Raw genomic sequence first — 19,094 nt, 5'->3', positions numbered from 1 at the left:
AGTGGTTTTAAGTCAGCTGAGTGAAGCGACTCGAAAGGGGGTCCCCTAAGGGCCTTGAGGACCGTGGATAGGTCCCATGAAGGTATAGAGGGTGGACGAGGCGGGTTCAGCCTCCTGGCCCCCTTGAGGAAGTGTCTGACCAGGTCGTTCCTGTGTGCCTGTTGGAGGCATCCGTCGTGACCACCTTCCTCCTCGAGACTAGACCCATGATTACACCTGACTGGTACCAGATGGTGTCTTTCCAAGGGGCCAGGGACGTCCTTTTTATCAAACGTTCTGAGGGGCAGGTAAGAGCCCGCTTTGAACGAAGCCACTAGCTGTTGAATGGAGGGAGCGCGGGTTGGCGTGAGCCAAGCTCTCATCTGAACAGAGTTGATAACTGTTCCCAGGAAGGTTATACTTTGGCTGGGGGACAGTACACTCTTGGAGAAGTTTATCCTGAGTCCAAGGCATTCTAGATGGCTGAGGAGCCAGGACTTGTGAGTCTGTAACTCGGCCTCTGACTGGGCCAATATGAGCTAGTCTTCGAGGTAGTTCAGAATGCGCATTCCCCGCGCATCCAACTCACATTTACCCTTCCCCTTAACTCTGCCTGACCCTCTCTCGCCTAGGCGGCTCATAATTATACGGCAATGGCCCATCGTAAGAGTTGACATTAACCCCTACTGCAACCTCTTCACTGTCTGACTCCATTACGAAGAGATGAGATTTACCGGCCGTTGCGTCACTTCCGATCAGAGCGTTTTTGACAGCGGAAGTAATTTTACTCGCAATTTCTTTTAAAAAACTTTTTTAATGCACATTTATGATTAATTTCTTCACGCAAATCGAGTTCCTACACTATTTATCTACACGTTCATTCACAGGGATCTTCACCTTGAAAGATGGGCTTTAACTCATCAAAATGAGTTATATATATATATTTTTTTTTAAGCCAGTTTAATGTAATTTAAGTTGAAATGACTTAAACATCTGAGTTGATTGTACTTAATTTAAGGCAGCAACTTTTTTTGCACGGTGTGGAATTAATGACCATGTGACGTGGCGTCCACCAGCCCATTAGCTGCTTTCTTAATCATTTCTTATTATTGCTGTTAATAGCCTATAATTGTTGCAAATACATATACATTTTATAATATAGTTTTAGTATGTGTTTCCTCTCTGATCTCAGCTTTGTAAACTTGTTCGGACACTGCAAGTAGCCTAGTAGTTTTACTATCGAACACATTTCTTACCTGTGAAACTTATTAAAACTTTATGAAATGCATGACAGCAGTGTGTGTAAGATATATATCAAACAAAACAACTTGAATTATTCCGTTTACACGTTAACTCAAACTCTCTTGCCATCTAGCTTTAAAATGAATCGCCCTCGGTCACATGACCATAAATGCCAAAATTACTTCATTAACCTATTATTATTATTATTATATATATATTTTTTTTACTTCATCTGAATGATACGAAACTTGGTTATGGTTTTGGCACTAAAAAAAAATCATGCACACGATTTGAAATGGTTAAATGGTCCTGAATAAAATAGTCCCACTTGTGCTTCTCGGCGTCACAAATGAGCGCATTGGAAATGAATGGAGACGAATTTTCTCTAGTGGAAGCGTTTGGTACTGCAGCCGGACACGCTCTCACTGAAAGCTCATTTTTTGAGATTTCAACCTCAAATTTGGAACACAACTTGTTTAGATGTAATGTTTGGCTTTGATTTTCTTGCAGTTTTAGAGTTAAACGTGCTTTTGAAAATATATATTTCATATTAAAAAATTAAATTAGTATTTTTGTGCATTGTTCATAACAACAAACGTAAAATTCTTTAACTTTTAAGTTCATTTTTTAAACTTTTTTTCACTTTAGCAACAATCTGCCAAGTGTCGTCTTTGAAAAGAGATCAAACTTCTGTTGCTCTAAAGCATTCAAGATTTACCACAGTTTAAGCTGGAAATTACATTTCCAGGTCTACGCTCAAAAAGTGAATGGATTATAAATACAGTGTAAATATAATTTAGTACCATAAAATTCCCTAAAAATACAAAATATTAAATAAAAAACATTGAACTAAAATATAGTACATTCATTTCATTGAAATAAAAAAAAAATGGTAATTTTTGACCGACTTGCTTCAGTGTCCCGGTCAAAACGCCTCCTCAAAAGTGTGTGTTTTTGTTGACTGCAATGTTTTGCACCTCATCCTACAAGAGGAACAAATGCTTCATAAAACTAAACCTCACATTTTGTAACTTTAATCGCTGCAACTTCTCTCCAGGTCTCAGGTTTCACAGCATTTTCAAAACCACATACTGAGCAGCTGCTCAAGGTTTTCTTCCTGCTGTTCTGGTATCACATCTGCACGTGTGTGTGTGTGTGTGTGTGTGTGTGTGTGTGTGTGTGCCAGCCTGCATCAATAGAGCCCCAGAGACAGGAAGTAGATAGTGTTCTTGGGCTGCAGAGTGTTTGGCTGTAAAGGTTGGCGTTTGACCCTCGTCCAGAGAGTGTGTGTGTGTGTGTGTGTGTGTGTGTGTGTGTGTGTGTGTGTGTGTGTGTGAGAGAGAAACTCTCCGGCTTGGCGTTTGACCCTCGTACACACACACAGCCAACAGACTCTGATTGGTCATGCAAGCCAACACACCAGTCAAAAGCAGACGCTAAACGTTTTCTCAAACTCGCTTCCAAGAAAAATAACATTTGTGCAACTCAACATGTTTTACAGACTCCGCTCAGATCTGCGTTTGATAGATGGATAATAAATGAATACATAATTAACAACAGCCATTGGTATTTAGAAAGACCTTTTTAAAAAATGTGTGGTCCAGGAATAAAGTAGTGAGAGCTTGTGAGAATTTGGCATTCAGCTTTGTCATAGTATGAATCTGATAAAGAGAGATGTTGACTTCTAAGACAATAAAAGTCCATCGGCACTTGCAAACAATAAGGAACTTTGTATTGTTGCTACAACATAAAGGTCAAGGGCATTTACTGATTTATGGGAGTTTCATGGAAGTAATTCCTAGACTAAAATACCCTTATGATTCCTGTTTTGTTCAGAGTAAAAGGCTTCCGTTAATAGTCCCGAATATTCTGCGCAGGAAGTCTCTAACTAACAAAACACACACACGGTAAGGATGCAGACTGGTTAAGTTCATGCCCTTCACTGATATTAATATTTATTTTATTAATGCTCCACATTTTCAGATGTTAGGGTTAGGGTTAGCCTGATACCCTGTATCATCGCAGAGTTGACTGGGTTTCTTTCTCTCGTCTTTACAGTTTTCTCAGAACTAGCTTCACGATTCTGAGCCAGTTTCGCGTTGTTAGTGTGTCTGTGATCTTTAGAGGACCTGAAGTGAGTTTCCCACACGATCACACATGTTACTGCTATAGGAACTATGAACATGATCCACTAACATTTGACAACCACAAAGTGGTTATAATAATGCAATGGCATTCATTTTAAAGTGCATCTTAAGAGACCAATACTCTTTATTTTATTATATTATATTAGACTAGATTATATTATATTATATTAGACTAATTTATATTATATTAGACTATATTGTATTATACACTCACCTAAAGAATTATTAGGAACACCATACTAATACTGTGTTTGACCCCCTTTCGCCTTCAGAACTGCCTTAATTCTACGTGGCATTGATTCAACAAGGTGCTGAAAGCATTCTTTAGAAATGTTGGCCCATATTGATAGGATAGCATCTTGCAGTTGATGGAGATTTGTGGGATGCACATCCAGGGCACGAAGCTCCCGTTCCACCACATCCCAAAGATGCTCTATTGGGTTGAGATCTGGTGACTGTGGGGGCCATTTTAGTACAGTGAACTCATTGTCATGTTCAAGAAACCAATCTGAAATGATTCGAGCTTTGTGACATGGTGCATTATCCTGCTGGAAGTAGCCATCAGAGGATGGGTACATGGTGGTCATAAAGGGATGGACATGGTCAGAAACAATGCTCAGGTAGGCCGTGGCATTTAAACGATGCCCAATTGGCACTAAGGGGCCTAAAGTGTGCCAAGAAAACATCCCCCACACCATTACACCACCACCACCAGCCTGCACAGTGGTAACAAGGCATGATGGATCCATGTTCTCATTCTGTTTACGCCAAATTCTGACTCTACCATCTGAATGTCTCAACAGAAATCGAGACTCAGACCAGGCAACATTTTAAGTCTTCAACTGTCCAATTTTGGTGAGCTCGTGCAAATTGTAGCCTCTTTTTCCTATTTGTAGTGGAGATGAGTGGTACCCGGTGGGGTCTTCTGCTGTTGTAGCCCATCCGCCTCAAGGTTGTGCGTGTTGTGGCTTCACAAATGCTCTGCTGCATACCTCGGTTGTAACGAGTGGTTATTTCAGTCAAAGTTGCTCTTCTATCAGCTTGAATCAGTCGGCCCATTCTCCTCTGACCTCTAGCATCAACAAGGCATTTTCGCCCACAGGACTGCCACATACTGGATGTTTTTCCCTTTTCACACCATTCTTTGTAAACCCTAGAAATGGTTGTGCGTGAAAATCCCAGTAACTGAGCAGATTGTGAAATACTCAGACCGGCCCGTCTGGCACCAACAACCATGCCACGCTCAAAATTGCTTAAATCACCTTTCTTTCCCATTCTGACATTCAGTTTGGAGTTCAGGAGATTGTCTTGACCAGGACCACACCCCTAAATGCATTGAAGCAACTGCCATGTGATTGGTTGATTAGATAATTGCATTAATGAGAAATTGAACAGGTGTTCCTAATAATCCTTTAGGTGAGTGTATTATATTATATTATATTATATTATATTATATTATATTATATTATATTATATTAGACTATATTATATTATATTATATTATATTATATTATATTATATTATATTATATTAAACTATATTATATTTTATTTAGTGCCGGGCAATGATTAATCGCATCCAAAATAAAAGTTTGTGTTTACATAATATATGTGTTAGTACAGTGCATGTGTATACTTTTTTTGTATACATAAACACACACATGTGCATGTATATTTTTAAGAAAAATGTGTTATTTAAAATACTTATATCTATAAAGTATATAATATACATTATATATATAAATGTATATGCATGCAAATACTTCTTGCATAATGTATGTGTGTATTATGTTAAATAATTATACACAGTAAACACACATATATTATGTAAACACAAATTGTTATTTTAGATGCGATTAATCACGATATTAGCCTATATTATATTATAATATATTATTATATTATATTATTTAGCCTATATTATATTAATCAGCTATTATGTCCCCAAACACTATAGTTTAGATCTGTGTGGTTTTAAACTGAGGGTCTCTCTCTTTAAAGCTGGTCCAGCCCTCATCACAGTCTCTGGTCTCAGTGTGAGTGTGTGGTTTAGTTTCTCTCACACACACACACACACACACACACATCTGTCGGGTCCGCCCGCTCCAGATCCACTTCTCCTCGATAATGGGCATTTCTCTCAGACAGAGAACATCTGGATTCTGCTCTGCTCTCTGAATGCTGCAGTTTAAAGAAGACTTTGACGTATGGATGTATATCGTGTCAGCTCGAGGACTTTCCCCGTGTAACATTAACGCTTCACTGTGTGGAGAGACTATGTGTTCTTCAGGATGGGTGCGAACAATGGCAAACAGTCTGGAAGTGAAGGTATGCGATCTTTCCCTGAGAACTTTTATGCGATGCATAGCCTATCTTATTTTCTTGGGGTTTTTTCTTTTTCTTTTTTTTAGCAACTGTCATGCGCTGGTGTTTTTTGGATGTTGTTATAATAATGTTTAATGTAGAAATATCCATATTAGTTGTAATAAATTAAGCCAATTTTTTATCATGTCTAATGTCTCTCAGCTAAAAAAGAGGGGGATTGTGCAGGTTTGTTCATTTAAAAAAAATGTTTTATTTTGTAATAGTAAAAAGTGTATTAAAACACGGCTAAATTCATGAGATGTGGCAAGTGATTGAAGCAGCTGCATATGTAATTTTAGTTACACCCATAAAACGTGATATTTCAAAAAATAACACCTGACAGATACAGAAGTCATCCTGAGAAGAGACACCTGCCTCTAACTGCCAAAAACAATCTGCAACTCGCGCGCTGGTTATGAATAGAAAGACTGCTTTAAGGGGCGTGGTTACCTGGTAATATGTCTGCGTTAGGACTACAGCCACGCCCACAACAAGCTACCAACCACGCCCACCCCACTGTAAAGAACGCTTTACACAGACCACGCCCACTATTACATCAAATACAACAGGATTCCCTCCTTTGCCAGTTTTCTTGGAGTTAAGTCCATTTAATTCTTAAACTCTTCAGTACTTGTTGAAGCCTCTACAACATCTCTTTTATGTAAATGTCATATCCTGAAGTTTGCTAAAGGTATAGGCAGTGATATTTTAGCATCATTGAGATTCAATAGTTTTGACATTTTGTACTAATTTTATTTTGTTTGTGCCATTTTTACTATTTTTTTAGTATTTTTATTTCAGTTTTAGTTATTTTTGTAGCCTAAATAAAATTAAACAAAATGAAAATGAGAACTTTTGGCATCAAGATTATGATCAGATTCATATTTTATTTCAAGTAACTTTTTTTTAATTTTTTTATTTTTTATTTTTTTATGGTTTTAGTTTTATGGTACGTTAACACAACAACAATTTTCTAAAAACTGAAAAGGTTTTTCTTTTCTTTTCTTTTTTTTACGGACAGACGACGATGTTGTCAAAACTATCCCGGTTCACAGGGATCCACGACAAAAATCTCTGTATTCTGCTGCCAGGCCAGTAGATGGCGATGTCTCGCTGTAAAGAAACATCATTTTCACACGTTCCTTTTTGTTTTCTAAAACTTGCACTTGCAAAAAGTTTGCGTTTTCCGGCCCCCAACATGTGTAATAGTTGTGTAAATGAACATGCAGCCAAAGCGTTTTTAGTTAAAAGTGGTGTTGTGTAAACGCTCCCGAAGTGAACTTTCACAACCCCGGCTAAGGGTTAGCGTGAACTGGATTTACTTCCCCTATCTACTGCTTTTGAGAAGTCATCAGTCATGACACATATTCAGAGTGGCATCTGGGTCGCAACTTTCACCGAGATGAAAGGAAATGCTAATGGATAACGTTCTCCAGTTAGCCTGTTATATCCTGAACATTACGTGGAGCGTTTGGGAAACCTGTTTGGAAACGGTCATTATTTGTGCAGTTTCATGTGGTTCCCCTAATGGCACAGAGATGTTTCTGATCCCAGAAGTAACAGCGGATATTTACAAACAGGGGTTTTTATGATGTTTATGCAGCTCTGAACACTCAACACATGTGGCCTAGTTTACATCTGCCATCAACATCTGTCTTGAGGGATTCGATCAGTGGTCAGTCAGTGCTTTACCTGATCATGTGTCTCGATGTCATCACCTGTGACTGGATTTATAGGGGAGGATTTCACACTACTGTACGTCAGTGCTGAACTTCAACCTCACCACAAACATGACGATTCAAGCTGAATATCATTTTAATAAAGCTGTCGGTTTTTCTCTGATTTTAATTGATCGACTCGTGGTTCACTATGCTTGTGCTTGTGTGTTCATCCAACATTTACAAAAACATTTTTTTTCTCTTCGGACCACCGTGATCTAAGCAGGTGCGAAGTATTTCTGTAAAACAGATGTCTGAAACACAAGTTACTTGGAATTCACTTCTCGCTCACTGCAACTGTTTAAATGCAATAACTCCCTATCCTGTAGTAATATGGTATTTAGTGCACAAATGTTTACAGTGCTTAATTGCTAAACAATGGCGAATGAGACATTCTGGCTCTGTGACTATTTACCGCATATAAAAGTTCATAAATATATGTGCATCTAGGACTCTGGACCGCTGAAGTGAAATTCTCCGTGTGCTTTGCGTAAGCACAGGACAGGAAACATATGAAAGCTTTTGAGAAGTTGTTTTCCAGACCAGAAAACAATTATGTCTCCCCTCAGCCTTGGCTCTTTTGATAACTCAATTTCTACTGAGGCTCGAGAGGGTCCAGTGAGTGTTGTTAAACTCCCTGCCCTCGTGTTGCTCATGTGCTGGAGGTGTGGGATAAGGACACGGATCCTCTGGAAATTATGAGCTTCACATCTGAACTTCAAGGACAGTGAAATAAAACAACTGTCTATAATACTGGACCCAGTTGCAGCCGCTCCAAACAGTTTGCAATTTAAAACAAGCATCAAACTGTTCTTACACCCTGTTTAGGCTCCAAAAGGTTGTTTTTTCTACTGCAATGAATAATTTTTGATTCCCTAAATAACCTTTCAGTCCATGATAAAGTCAAGCTTTCAATGTTGTTTATATGTGGTGTTTTTAATATGCTTTAAGACAAAGCATGTGTAAGTTCATAAGTCGACACCATTGCTGAGTATTTCCTCCTTAAAACTGCAGTGAACCAAAGACAGTCTCAAAAACACGCTTTGAAATCGCTGGTGTTTCTGACGTCACAAACTACCTTGTAACCAATCAGATCAACGTGTGATCGTCAACCAGTGGATCTCTGAGCTGAGTGAGTGAGTGGAGGCGGGGCTCATTTGCATATTCATAGAACCGCGCATACTAAATGAGGCGAGGGTGTCGAGTTACATTCAAGATATTTTAAGGCATGACAAAACAATTTCAAGGAAAAAATGCTTAAATATGTCAAAGATGAGTTTTAATGAATGCAATTATTGACTACAGGGGCTTTAAATTAGCCTAAACCTCATGATCCTCTTGAGCAAAACAATCAAGCTAATATATATCTTTAATTCTATACAGATTTCATTGTCTTTTAGTTTGTCAAGAGAATGAAAAGAGTGCACATGAGCTCTAGAGCCTCTATTTTGTTATTTACAGCAGAAATCTGGCAAACCGATTGATTAGCAGAAGTTATTACTCGACCCCCCCGCATGACGTCATTAACAACAGTTCCTAAACACCGGTTTGAATGATGAATGTTCCACAAAGTTTCTATAACTTTGGGAAACAGTCACGACTAGCTAGTCAATTTCTTCTACATTGCATTGTACTGTCACTGTGCTAATTAAAGTCACCATGAAACAAAAATGGACACTCCTTGTTTAGTTTTTATGGAATATGGCAGTACTTTTTAAAATTCATGTAATCTTGAATCAGAATAAGTTCCTCTTGCAGCATCTCTTCTCTTCCCTGATGACGAGGGCGGGGCTTTAACCTGTCACTCACATGAGATCAGCCAATAGCAAACCACAACCATCCAACCAGCCAATCAATTCCCTAGACACAATCAAGCCCCGCCCACATTTGTTCTTGTTCCAGAAGCGTTTCACTCGGATACACCAGCCTGATCTCATGAAATGCGTCTCTATAGCACGCATTGTGTTTATCGTGCAATTTATACGCTAAAATGAGTTTTCGCGTGCACTTTATGGCATGTAATACGCACGCACCCCACACCACTAATCCCGAGGGGTTTACAGTGTGTATCATATGTACGTAAAAACTAATTTTCGCGTAGAATTTGCACGATAAATACAATGCATGCTAGACATGTGAGACACATTTCATAAGATCGGGTTGGATATACGACACAATAGAGAAGAAAAGACGAGCGCAACTACCGACTTTAAGCAGCAAGTTACATAATTGTACCGTAAGCACACCCCAGCATGGTCTTTCATTTTAATTCCATAATGTGACGAATTTCTGAGTGATATTCGGTTATAGAAACGTGTGTGGGACTTGGGTATGTAAATATGATGGCTACTTGACTAATTTTTACCTATATTTCAAAACGGCAAGATGAAACAACCCGTAACGAAGTCGAGGCCCTTGGATAAGTTCTTAATTCTGCAGGAGGAGATGTGAGTGTTTGTACGTGTGTTAATTTACAAGGGTCGGTTTATGGCTCTTCATCCTCTGTCAGGTCATAAACTTGAACCACAAGTGACTCCATATGAGTACAGCTCAGCATTCATCCCACAAACACCGATTCCTCTGTAAACAAGTTCCTCTTATCACACATCCACGCAGGATAAACACTTAGAAACGCTGTTCAGTTGCTGTCTATATGCCTTTACACGTCTCTGGTGAAACGTTGCCAACATACGTCGCGGGGAAAGCTGTTGTGTGAAGACCTTTCAAACAAGCTGTCAGATTACCGCTGATGCATTGAACGACTCAATGAACTCTTATCACCTCTGCCACAACGGGAAAACTATGATTTCCAGAGCAGAATGACGTGACCCACACTGAACACATTGTTAAGCACTGCGACGACATGTTGCGGTGACATCACTGATCCAGAACATCTGCTCGGGTTCCTGTTGTAGTGAGCAGAACGTGACTCGACCGGACCCCATGTGTTCCGCACGCCTCAAGTTACGGCCAGATACCAACGCTGTTATTATTATGTTGCTAGGCAAAGCTTTCACAAAGCTTAAAGTCTTCAGCTTAATCAAAATGGATGAGGAAACTGTATTGCTTTGCTGCTAAAAGAGACGCTGCACGGTTCTTAGTCCGAATCAAGAGCTAAAACCTCTGAGATTTGCTGAAAGATCTGCTTTTGTACCGACTTTCTCAACTCAATACCAAATATTGACATATGTGACCTAAAATGTATGATATGAGCATGACGATGCACAGAAATCACGTTTATTGTGGCGAACACACACTTTCTTTAAAATAGGCGTAAACACAGAGATGGGTCATTCTCGAGATGCTGATTTTAAGACTTATAAAATGTTAAACTTTTGAATTAAGCTTATTTATTCTCCCATAAAAGCTGATGGTAAGTATTTGTAACATTTTGATAATATTACTAACCATGAAGGGCAATTTGACAAATTCTCATATGATAATAAGTAATAATTAAGTTTTTTTTTTTTTGCATACTTGTTGGACCTTGCACTAATGCTTAACCTTTGAAATAAAGAAAGAGCAAATAGAGATTTCATATTACTTACTGTATATTGTTATAAAATGACGGAACTATGCCATTTATATGGATTTTTTATGACTATAATATCATGGCACAATTATCTCCATATTTTGAGAATGATCCACCTAATTTGTGTGAACAGTTTATGAACATTCATCTGTATCTTTATTCTTTAAATGTGAAGATGAGAATGCGACATGTCAATATGAGAGAGAGAAGACATTAAAGTGTTCGTGATCCTTCTCCTGATACAGTGGGATTCAGCAGAGCGAATCTGTGATCGTTTAAGAGTGCCTGATGTAGATGAGTAGATCACTGATTTGAGATCCTTCTAGACCGGCGCTGAACTACGACTGAACTCTGACCTGTAAAAATGACGACTGGAAAATCCAAAAGTCTCCATTCTCTCCTACTAAACTAGGAAGGAAAGTGCTCCGCTGGACTTTGAAAATAAATTTGAGTCATTAAGCTGTCAGTCCTTCGCCATCTCGAGCGCAGCCATTTCCCATCACGAAGAGGGAGAACTTACAAAGGACCGCAAAGGAGATTTCCTTCGAACCGGAGTGGCCAGTCCTGCTTCTGATCCGATGACCCTAATCCATAAGTCATATAAGAGCTCTTTTCCACCTTGATGGAGTATTCCAGATGGAGACTGAACGAGCAGGACTATCCTGAGCACACATTCCCAGCACATTTCCCTTGATTTATACCCATTCACAGACAATACAGACTCTACATTTATAAAAGATAATCTTCCCAGTGGCCACAAAATATATTTAAGTCTTAAAACTGTAAGAATATCAGTCAAACCCAAGTAGCATCTGCAAAGCAAACGATAGTAATGGTGCAGGTGATTTTGTCCAAATAATCTTTGGGGGCCACTGAGTCTGGGATGGTTTCATGAAGAACATTTAACATCCATGGAACCTTTCCGTTGCACAAAAGGCTCTTTATAGTGGAAAAAAAGGTTCTTTAGATCATTAATATGTTCTTCACACTAAGAAAAAAAATGGTTCTTTTAAAGTAGTCAATAATTTTATTACTTAAATTCTATCTCGTTTTTTCCTTGAGAAAGATTCCTTCATGCCTTAAAATATCTTGAATGTAACTCAACACCCTCGCCTCATTTAGTATGCGTGGTTCTATGAATATGCAAATGAGCCCCGCCTCCACTCACTCACTCAGCTCAGAGATCCACTGGTTGATGATCACACGTTGATCTGATTGGTTACAAGGTAGTTTGTGACGTCAGAAACACCAGCGATTTCAAAGCGTGTTTTTGAGACTGTCTTTGGTTCACTGCAGTTTTAAGGAGGAAATACTCAGCAATGGTGTCGACTTATGAACTTACACATGGTTTGTCTTCATGCATATTAAAAACACCACATAGACACATAAACTACATTAAAACCTTGATTTTCACCACAGGGATGGTTGGTTAATGATGCTTTTGGGAATCGCACCCCTGGTTGGTTAGGCTTTACTGGTTAGCATGGCTATGGTGATATACCAGCTAAGCATGGAAATCCATGCTTTCCCTCAGTGTAAATCAGGCTCTTAACACTGGCTTGTCCCTGCGACTGGGGGACAATAATCTCGAGGATGGTGGAAGAATTGTTGATTTATGTCTGAAGAATCTCCGTTCCAGGCTATGAATGACCACATTTTTATTAACCCCAATCCAACATTCAAATACACAAATGTGAACTAACGTGCATGTATTGAACTTATTCACCCTCTTATAAAACCTCAACCAAACGCAAGCAACAAGCCGTCATGAATGGTTTTTTGCACAGTGGCCAAATATGTCCTAATGTACGATAGATAAATCTGTCTTGGAGGATCACAGCGATACTCTGCCAGTATTGGAGATACTAAAGCAACTTCTTCCATCTATTGTTCCAGTCACGGATATTGCCTTTTTCTTTACTTGGCAGGAAGAAACGAAGGGTTTTGCTCAGCTTAGGCGCATTGCTGATGAGTATTGAGTAATGAGTTCCTCTCGAAATCTTTAATCATGAAAACCTCAGGCCTGACTCTGGATTAGGAACCAGAGGAGTTTCCTTGCTCTCAGTAACGTTTCAGTGAGTGAATGAGCGATGGGGCCAGAATGTCCGATGGTACTTTTATTGCATCTGTTAAAATATTGACTTACAGTGGGAAGCGCTGCACCCCACCGTTCACACCAGCGTTCCCACAGCTGCCAATGGGACTGAGCTCAAGTATGAGCTCAAAAACAAGCACACAGTGGCTTTGATTACATGCACAACTTCTGTTTCAATCGGACTGAATTCATTCCGATTGCTGAATCTGAATGTAGTGTTTACATGAACGCTGAACATGTGATCGGGTTGATGTCCGCGTTTATATGTCACAAGCTTCAAATCGGAATATACTTTTTGACATGCGCACACTGCACGAATATACAGAGTTTCCCGCTGTTTGCGCATAAAAACCATTCTCCTACATCGGTTCTTTATTTGTTTTAAACATCAGACTTAATTCGGAGACGATTAACATATGAACCGTTGTGCCGCTGCTTATATTTATCATGCAGTAAAAATGCCCAAAACCAGTGGATGTGGATGAGAGTCTGAAACCAGCACTGGTGGGCCGTCGTCCTGCTCCACTTCACAGGGAAAGGAGGATTATAGGATGACGGGACACTCATTTATATGAACACTTTATTCAACAGAAGAACAGCTCGTTCAGCACGTCACACGTCATTACACTATTTCTACGTCATTATGCTATTTCTACATCATTACGCTATTTCAGCGTCATTACGCTATTTCAACGTCATTACGCTATTTCAACGTCATTACGCTATTTCAACGTCATTACGCTATTTCTACGTCATTACGCTATTTCTACGTCATTACGCTATTTCTACGTCAATACGCTATTTCTACGTCATTACGCTATTTCAACGTCATTACGCTATTTCTACGTCATGCTATTTCAACGTCATTACGCTATTTCTACGTCATTGCGCTATTTCTACGTCAATACGCTATTTCTACGTCATTACGCTATTTCTACGTCATTACGCTATTTCTACGTCAATACGCTATTTCTACGTCATTCGCTATTTCTACGTCAATACGCTATTTCTACGTCTTTACGCTATTTCTACGTCATTCGCTATTTCTACGTCATTACGCTATTTCTACGTCATTCGCTATTTCAGCATCATTACGCTATTTCTATGTCATTACGCTATTTCTACGTCATTCGCTATTTCTACATCATTACGCTATTTCTACGTCATTACGCTATTTCTATGTCATTACGCTATTTCAACGTCATTACGCTATTTCTACGTCATTATGCTATTTCAACGTCATTACGCTATTTCTATGTCATTACGCTATTTCAACGTCATTATGCTATTTCAACGTCATTACGCTATTTCTATGTCATTACGCTATTTCAACGTCATTATGCTATTTCAACGTCATTACGCTATTTCTACGTCAATACGCTATTTCTACGTCATTATGCTATTTCAACGTCATTACGCTATTTCTACGTCATTACGCTATTTCCTAAAAAGGAATAAACAACCCCTTCAATCCGATGGAAATTTCGACTCCGAATTGAGCCGTCAATCCCATTACTAAAGGATTATTTGGTTACATGTTTTTTTTTTTGGTTACATGTAAACGTAGCCAATGTTGTTTCCTTCTTTCCTTGTGTCCCAGGGAAGGGAAGCTCCAGTCTCTCCTCCGATGTGAGCTCCGGCACGGATCATACACCCACCAAAGCTCCCAAGAATGTGGCTACCAGTGAAGGTAAACCATCTGGTCTTCATTATGAGCCAAAACGCCTGCTTAGCTCCCATTGGCTCTTCCTTTTTGCCCTCTCTCCCTCTTTATGAAATGCTTAACATGTTGGAGCAAACTTATGTGCTTGTAGGATAACCTGGAGATTGAAAACAAACTCATAACTAACAGTGAGACCGCAGTGTGTGTGGCTGTTTTTCTTAGACAGGGTTTGTACAGATACTGTAAAATCAAATTCCTGGACTTTCAAGCACTACTTTTTTTTTTTTTTTTCAAGGACTACAATCAGAGATCTCACTTAACAAACAAAATCTTTCTTTATTATCTTTTTAACTCTAAAAAAGGTAAATAGATAAATAAAAATAAACTAATAAAACAAAGTGGTATGCAAATAAAGTGCAGCACTGCGATAACTTTAAACATTGAAATGATATTATGACAAAGATATCGCTTTCCTTATTCAAACTGATTTTTTCTCCCATGAATATATGATTGACTTGAAGAATAAAAGCTGTATCATATACTTGGATATTTATGTGTAATTTCACGCTCATAGCCATGCAAAACGCCTCTCTATCTATATCAGATGGACTGCAGCTTTACTTTTGTGTGTAAAGATTGTTTTATCAATAGAAATTGTAAATAAATTTCCCATATGTTTGTCTTTCAATAATTCAAGCACTTTTCAAGGACTTCTTCATAAAAATGGCTGTTTTCAAGGGTTATCCAGGACTTAAATTTCAAAGCACTTCAAGTACTGTAAGCACCTTGTACGTTCTCAGGAAAGCATCATCTAGATGTTTTGACATTACAGTGGTGTGGACATTCCCCATTGCATCCCCACACTGCACTGCAAAAACAGCTAATAAAAAAAGACAGTAAATCTGGTAATCCCTGTGTGAGTTTCCCTTGGCTCATGCATCATAGATTTTAATATACTACAATCTGCGCTGATCCAGGACAGACATATTCCACGTATTAGATTACTCTATATTAGAGATGTTTTGTAACATGATACTGTCCATTCTGGCAAACCATTTATTATATTTATCAGTGCATGTTTAAACAAACTTTTTCATTTATTGGTTTCATAGCCTTTTTGGTTTCATTACCGTAAATCTTGTCTACGAAAAGCTTGTAAATATTTTTACTGTGTTTCTGGCGAGGGATCTGCCGTGTGCTGAGGACCGAGTTAAACCATCACCTCGTCGCCAGCCACATGCATATGTTTACAAAATGATTATGCAACGCTTTAGACCGAGAATGTGAACACAGATGCTTCTTGCTACTCGAGCTTGATATTACATCATTGCACTACGCCTGATCGATAATGCAATGAAAAATACATGAGGTGTTTTTATGACTAGTTATAGTTAACATGTTCAGAGTTGAAGTCCTCCTGTGGTGAACATCAAGCTTTTAATGTAGTTTATGTGTCTATGTGGTGTTTTTAATATGCTTTAAGACAAAGCATGTGTAAGTTCATAAGTCGACACCATTGCTGAGTATTTCCTCCTTAAAACTGCAGTGAACCAAAGACAGTCTCAAACCAATCAGATCAACGTGTGATCGTCAACCAGTGGATCTCTGAGCTGAATGAGTGAGTGGAGGCGGGGCTCATTTGCATATTCATAGAACCGCGCATACTAAATGAGGCAAGGGTGTCGGGTTACATTCAAGCTAATTTTTTTTCCAAGGAAAATTTTTTTAAATATGTAATTTTGGTGATCAAAGATGAGTTTTAAGGGATACAATTATTGACTACAGGGGGACTCTAAAGTTATCAAAATGTTGATTTGTTTAAAGCTAAAGTCAAACTTTTAACATGTTTATAGTTAAAGTTAGTTCAACTGTCATCAAGTCTATATTTAAAGTTAAACTGTTGAGATATTTGTAGCTAGTTAAAGTTATAGTTAGTTAGTTAAACTGTCTTCATGTAGCTAGTTAAAGTTATAGTTAGTTAAACTGTCTTCATGTAGCTAGTTAAAGTTAGTTATTCTGTTAGCATGTTTATAGCTAAACTTAGTTTAACTGTTGACATGCTATGGCTAAAGATAGTTCAACTGTCAACACGTTTATAGTCAAAGTTGACATGTCATCAGTGTTTATAGGTGGTTAGCGGTAGTCAGATTAACTCAAATTAGCTATCTTAATAATAACATGTGGCACAGTGTTTTAATGGCACAATTATCTCTATCGCCCTCTTGAGGACTGGAGGCTTCTTACAGGTTTTTGCAATACATCAGAGAATGTCTAATAAGGGGAGAGCTTCCACTCTCAGTAAACTTACAGCTTCTGAACTGGTTGCAGTTCCACTCTGGTTCCATATGAGTAACAAGTCCATAACAAGTACTCAAATTCAATTTATTTTCCGTGTAAATTTCACAGTACATTCATAACCATAGGCAGATAAAAGTGGCAGCAACCAAAAAAAAAGATGCTGCGTTGAAAAAAAAAAAAAACTTGGCCGAAAAAGTCTGCCTTAACATTCTGGTCCTGCTTCGGATGCCACGATGCCATCAAACGGTATCTCTGGTCGTAATCAGTCCTTCACTGACCAATCAGCGTTCATTAGCAGAATGCTAGCGTGTTATGGGCAACAACAACTCAACCTGTAAGAAATCGAAAGGACACAAGTACTCGTTCATTCAGCTTTCGACCTATAACCCATGTTGAACTTGCAAAACCTACAATCAAATCTGAGATTTCTCAACGGAAATCGGGTGAAAGAGACACATTTAGCCGTCTAGCCCCATAGACTCCCATTCATTCTGCACTCATGGGCGATCGCCCCCAGTGGAGCTCTGGTGCAACTACAACCAACATCCGGTACAATAGGACTTAATAGGGAGTGGCCAGGCTCTCCGTAGACGGGCTCTGAATACATGAAGATTCTTAACTTTAGAATGTACAGAAATGTATATGAATCCATTCTATTTAGCTTATCTTTATACTGCATGTTTAAATCTGACTGTTAGAGTTTAAAGCCAGTGTGTGGTTGGGCACCGACACAGATCCCTGGAGAACTGTTTTCCCGGTTGGCACGGTTCTTGTTACACTGGTACACACCCAACTCGGGCTTCACGCCAGGACAGTCAGGGCCAACTCCATATTGTCCCCAAAACGGGGTGTGTGTGTGTGAAAAAGAGTGAGGCAGGTGCTAATTGAGTGTGACCTGCGATTATGGTCGTAGTATTTCTTCGTTTTCTTGGCTCAGACGGCGGGGAACAATGAACATCAACAGACGTTTCACTAAGCAACGCCCAGCATTAATGAGGTGAGCATAGTGTGCAGCCAATTTGTGTGGTTCAGTGAGGGTGGCTCAAAACATTAGGCAAATGAAAATGAGGTTAATATTAAGAGCAAGCTGTATGAAAAACTTGGACACTCTTACCCCTAAATTTAACAAAGAAATAATGTGATCACATAAAAAAGTTGAAATGTTAAACACACTGTATTGGCCGTTGTAAATGACAGGGATCCAGTAAGGGAGTTACGCTATAGTTGCTAAGGAACTAGCCGCTGTTTAAAGTCAACATGAAACAGCATTCGCAACCCATTCTTTTACAAGTGAAACTGGAGGTTCAAAGGGGGAAAAAAGTAAAAAGATGTGTGTTAAGCAGAATACAGCTAGACCTGGAGACTTTAAAATTGTCATGAAACTGTAGTTGCGCTCGTCTTTTCTCCTCTATTGTGTCGTATATCCGAGTGAAACGCTTCTGGAACAAGAACAGATGTGGGCGGGGCTTGATTGTGTCTGTAGGGAAATGATTGGATGGTTGTGCTTTGCTATTGGCTGATCTCATGTGAGTGACAGGTTAAAGCCCCGCCCTCGTCATCAGAGAAGAGAAGAGATGCTGCAAGAGGAACTTATTCTGATTCAACATTACCGGGAACAGGAAGTTAACACAATAATGATGATGTTGATGAATAAACACTGCAATATTCCATAAAATAAAAACAAGAATTATCCATTTAGATTTTTTGATTTCATGGTGACTTTACCATGACTTTTGACTAGTGACGTTTATTGAAAAGGGAAGCATTTTTAGAGGTGGAGTAATTACATTTTGATAAAAGATTATTTAGATGAATGTTAATTAACATAAAAAAAAAATGCATTTAATAATTTTTTTTATAAAGAGTTTCGATTTCTTGTTGCCTTTTTAAACTCTTACTGCTAATAGCGTATAGTGAAAATGTATATCCAGCATATTTAGATCAGAATGAATTAATTTAGCAGTCAGTCTCAGCCTTTGATCATTCTCATTAGTGAAGTATCTTTGGTTGATAAATCTACAAACTCTAATTAATTAGACCTTTTTCCTTCATCTCAA

At 38.7% G+C, this 19,094-nt stretch overlaps 1 protein-coding gene across 1 annotated transcript in view; it reads left to right on the top strand.

Moving 5' to 3' along the window:
- Positions 1–5,434: 5,434 nt before the first annotated feature.
- LOC311284165 (F-box/LRR-repeat protein 7) overlaps positions 5,435–19,094 on the top strand; it is a 45,062-nt gene continuing 31,402 nt past the window's right edge. Inside the window, exons 1-2 of the mRNA XM_084399045.1 lie at positions 5,435–5,695; positions 14,677–14,766. Coding sequence (XP_084255171.1) covers positions 5,659–5,695; positions 14,677–14,766 — 127 coding nt within the window. The 5' untranslated portion in view covers positions 5,435–5,658. The remainder of the gene's footprint in view (positions 5,696–14,676; positions 14,767–19,094) is intronic.

This window comes from Rutilus rutilus (genome assembly GCF_951802725.1).
Source record: "Rutilus rutilus genome assembly, chromosome: 24".
Lineage (NCBI taxonomy): Eukaryota > Metazoa > Chordata > Actinopteri > Cypriniformes > Leuciscidae > Rutilus > Rutilus rutilus.
The sequence above is the reverse complement of the archived record's forward strand: the minus strand, read 5'-3'. Positions and strand labels throughout refer to the sequence as shown.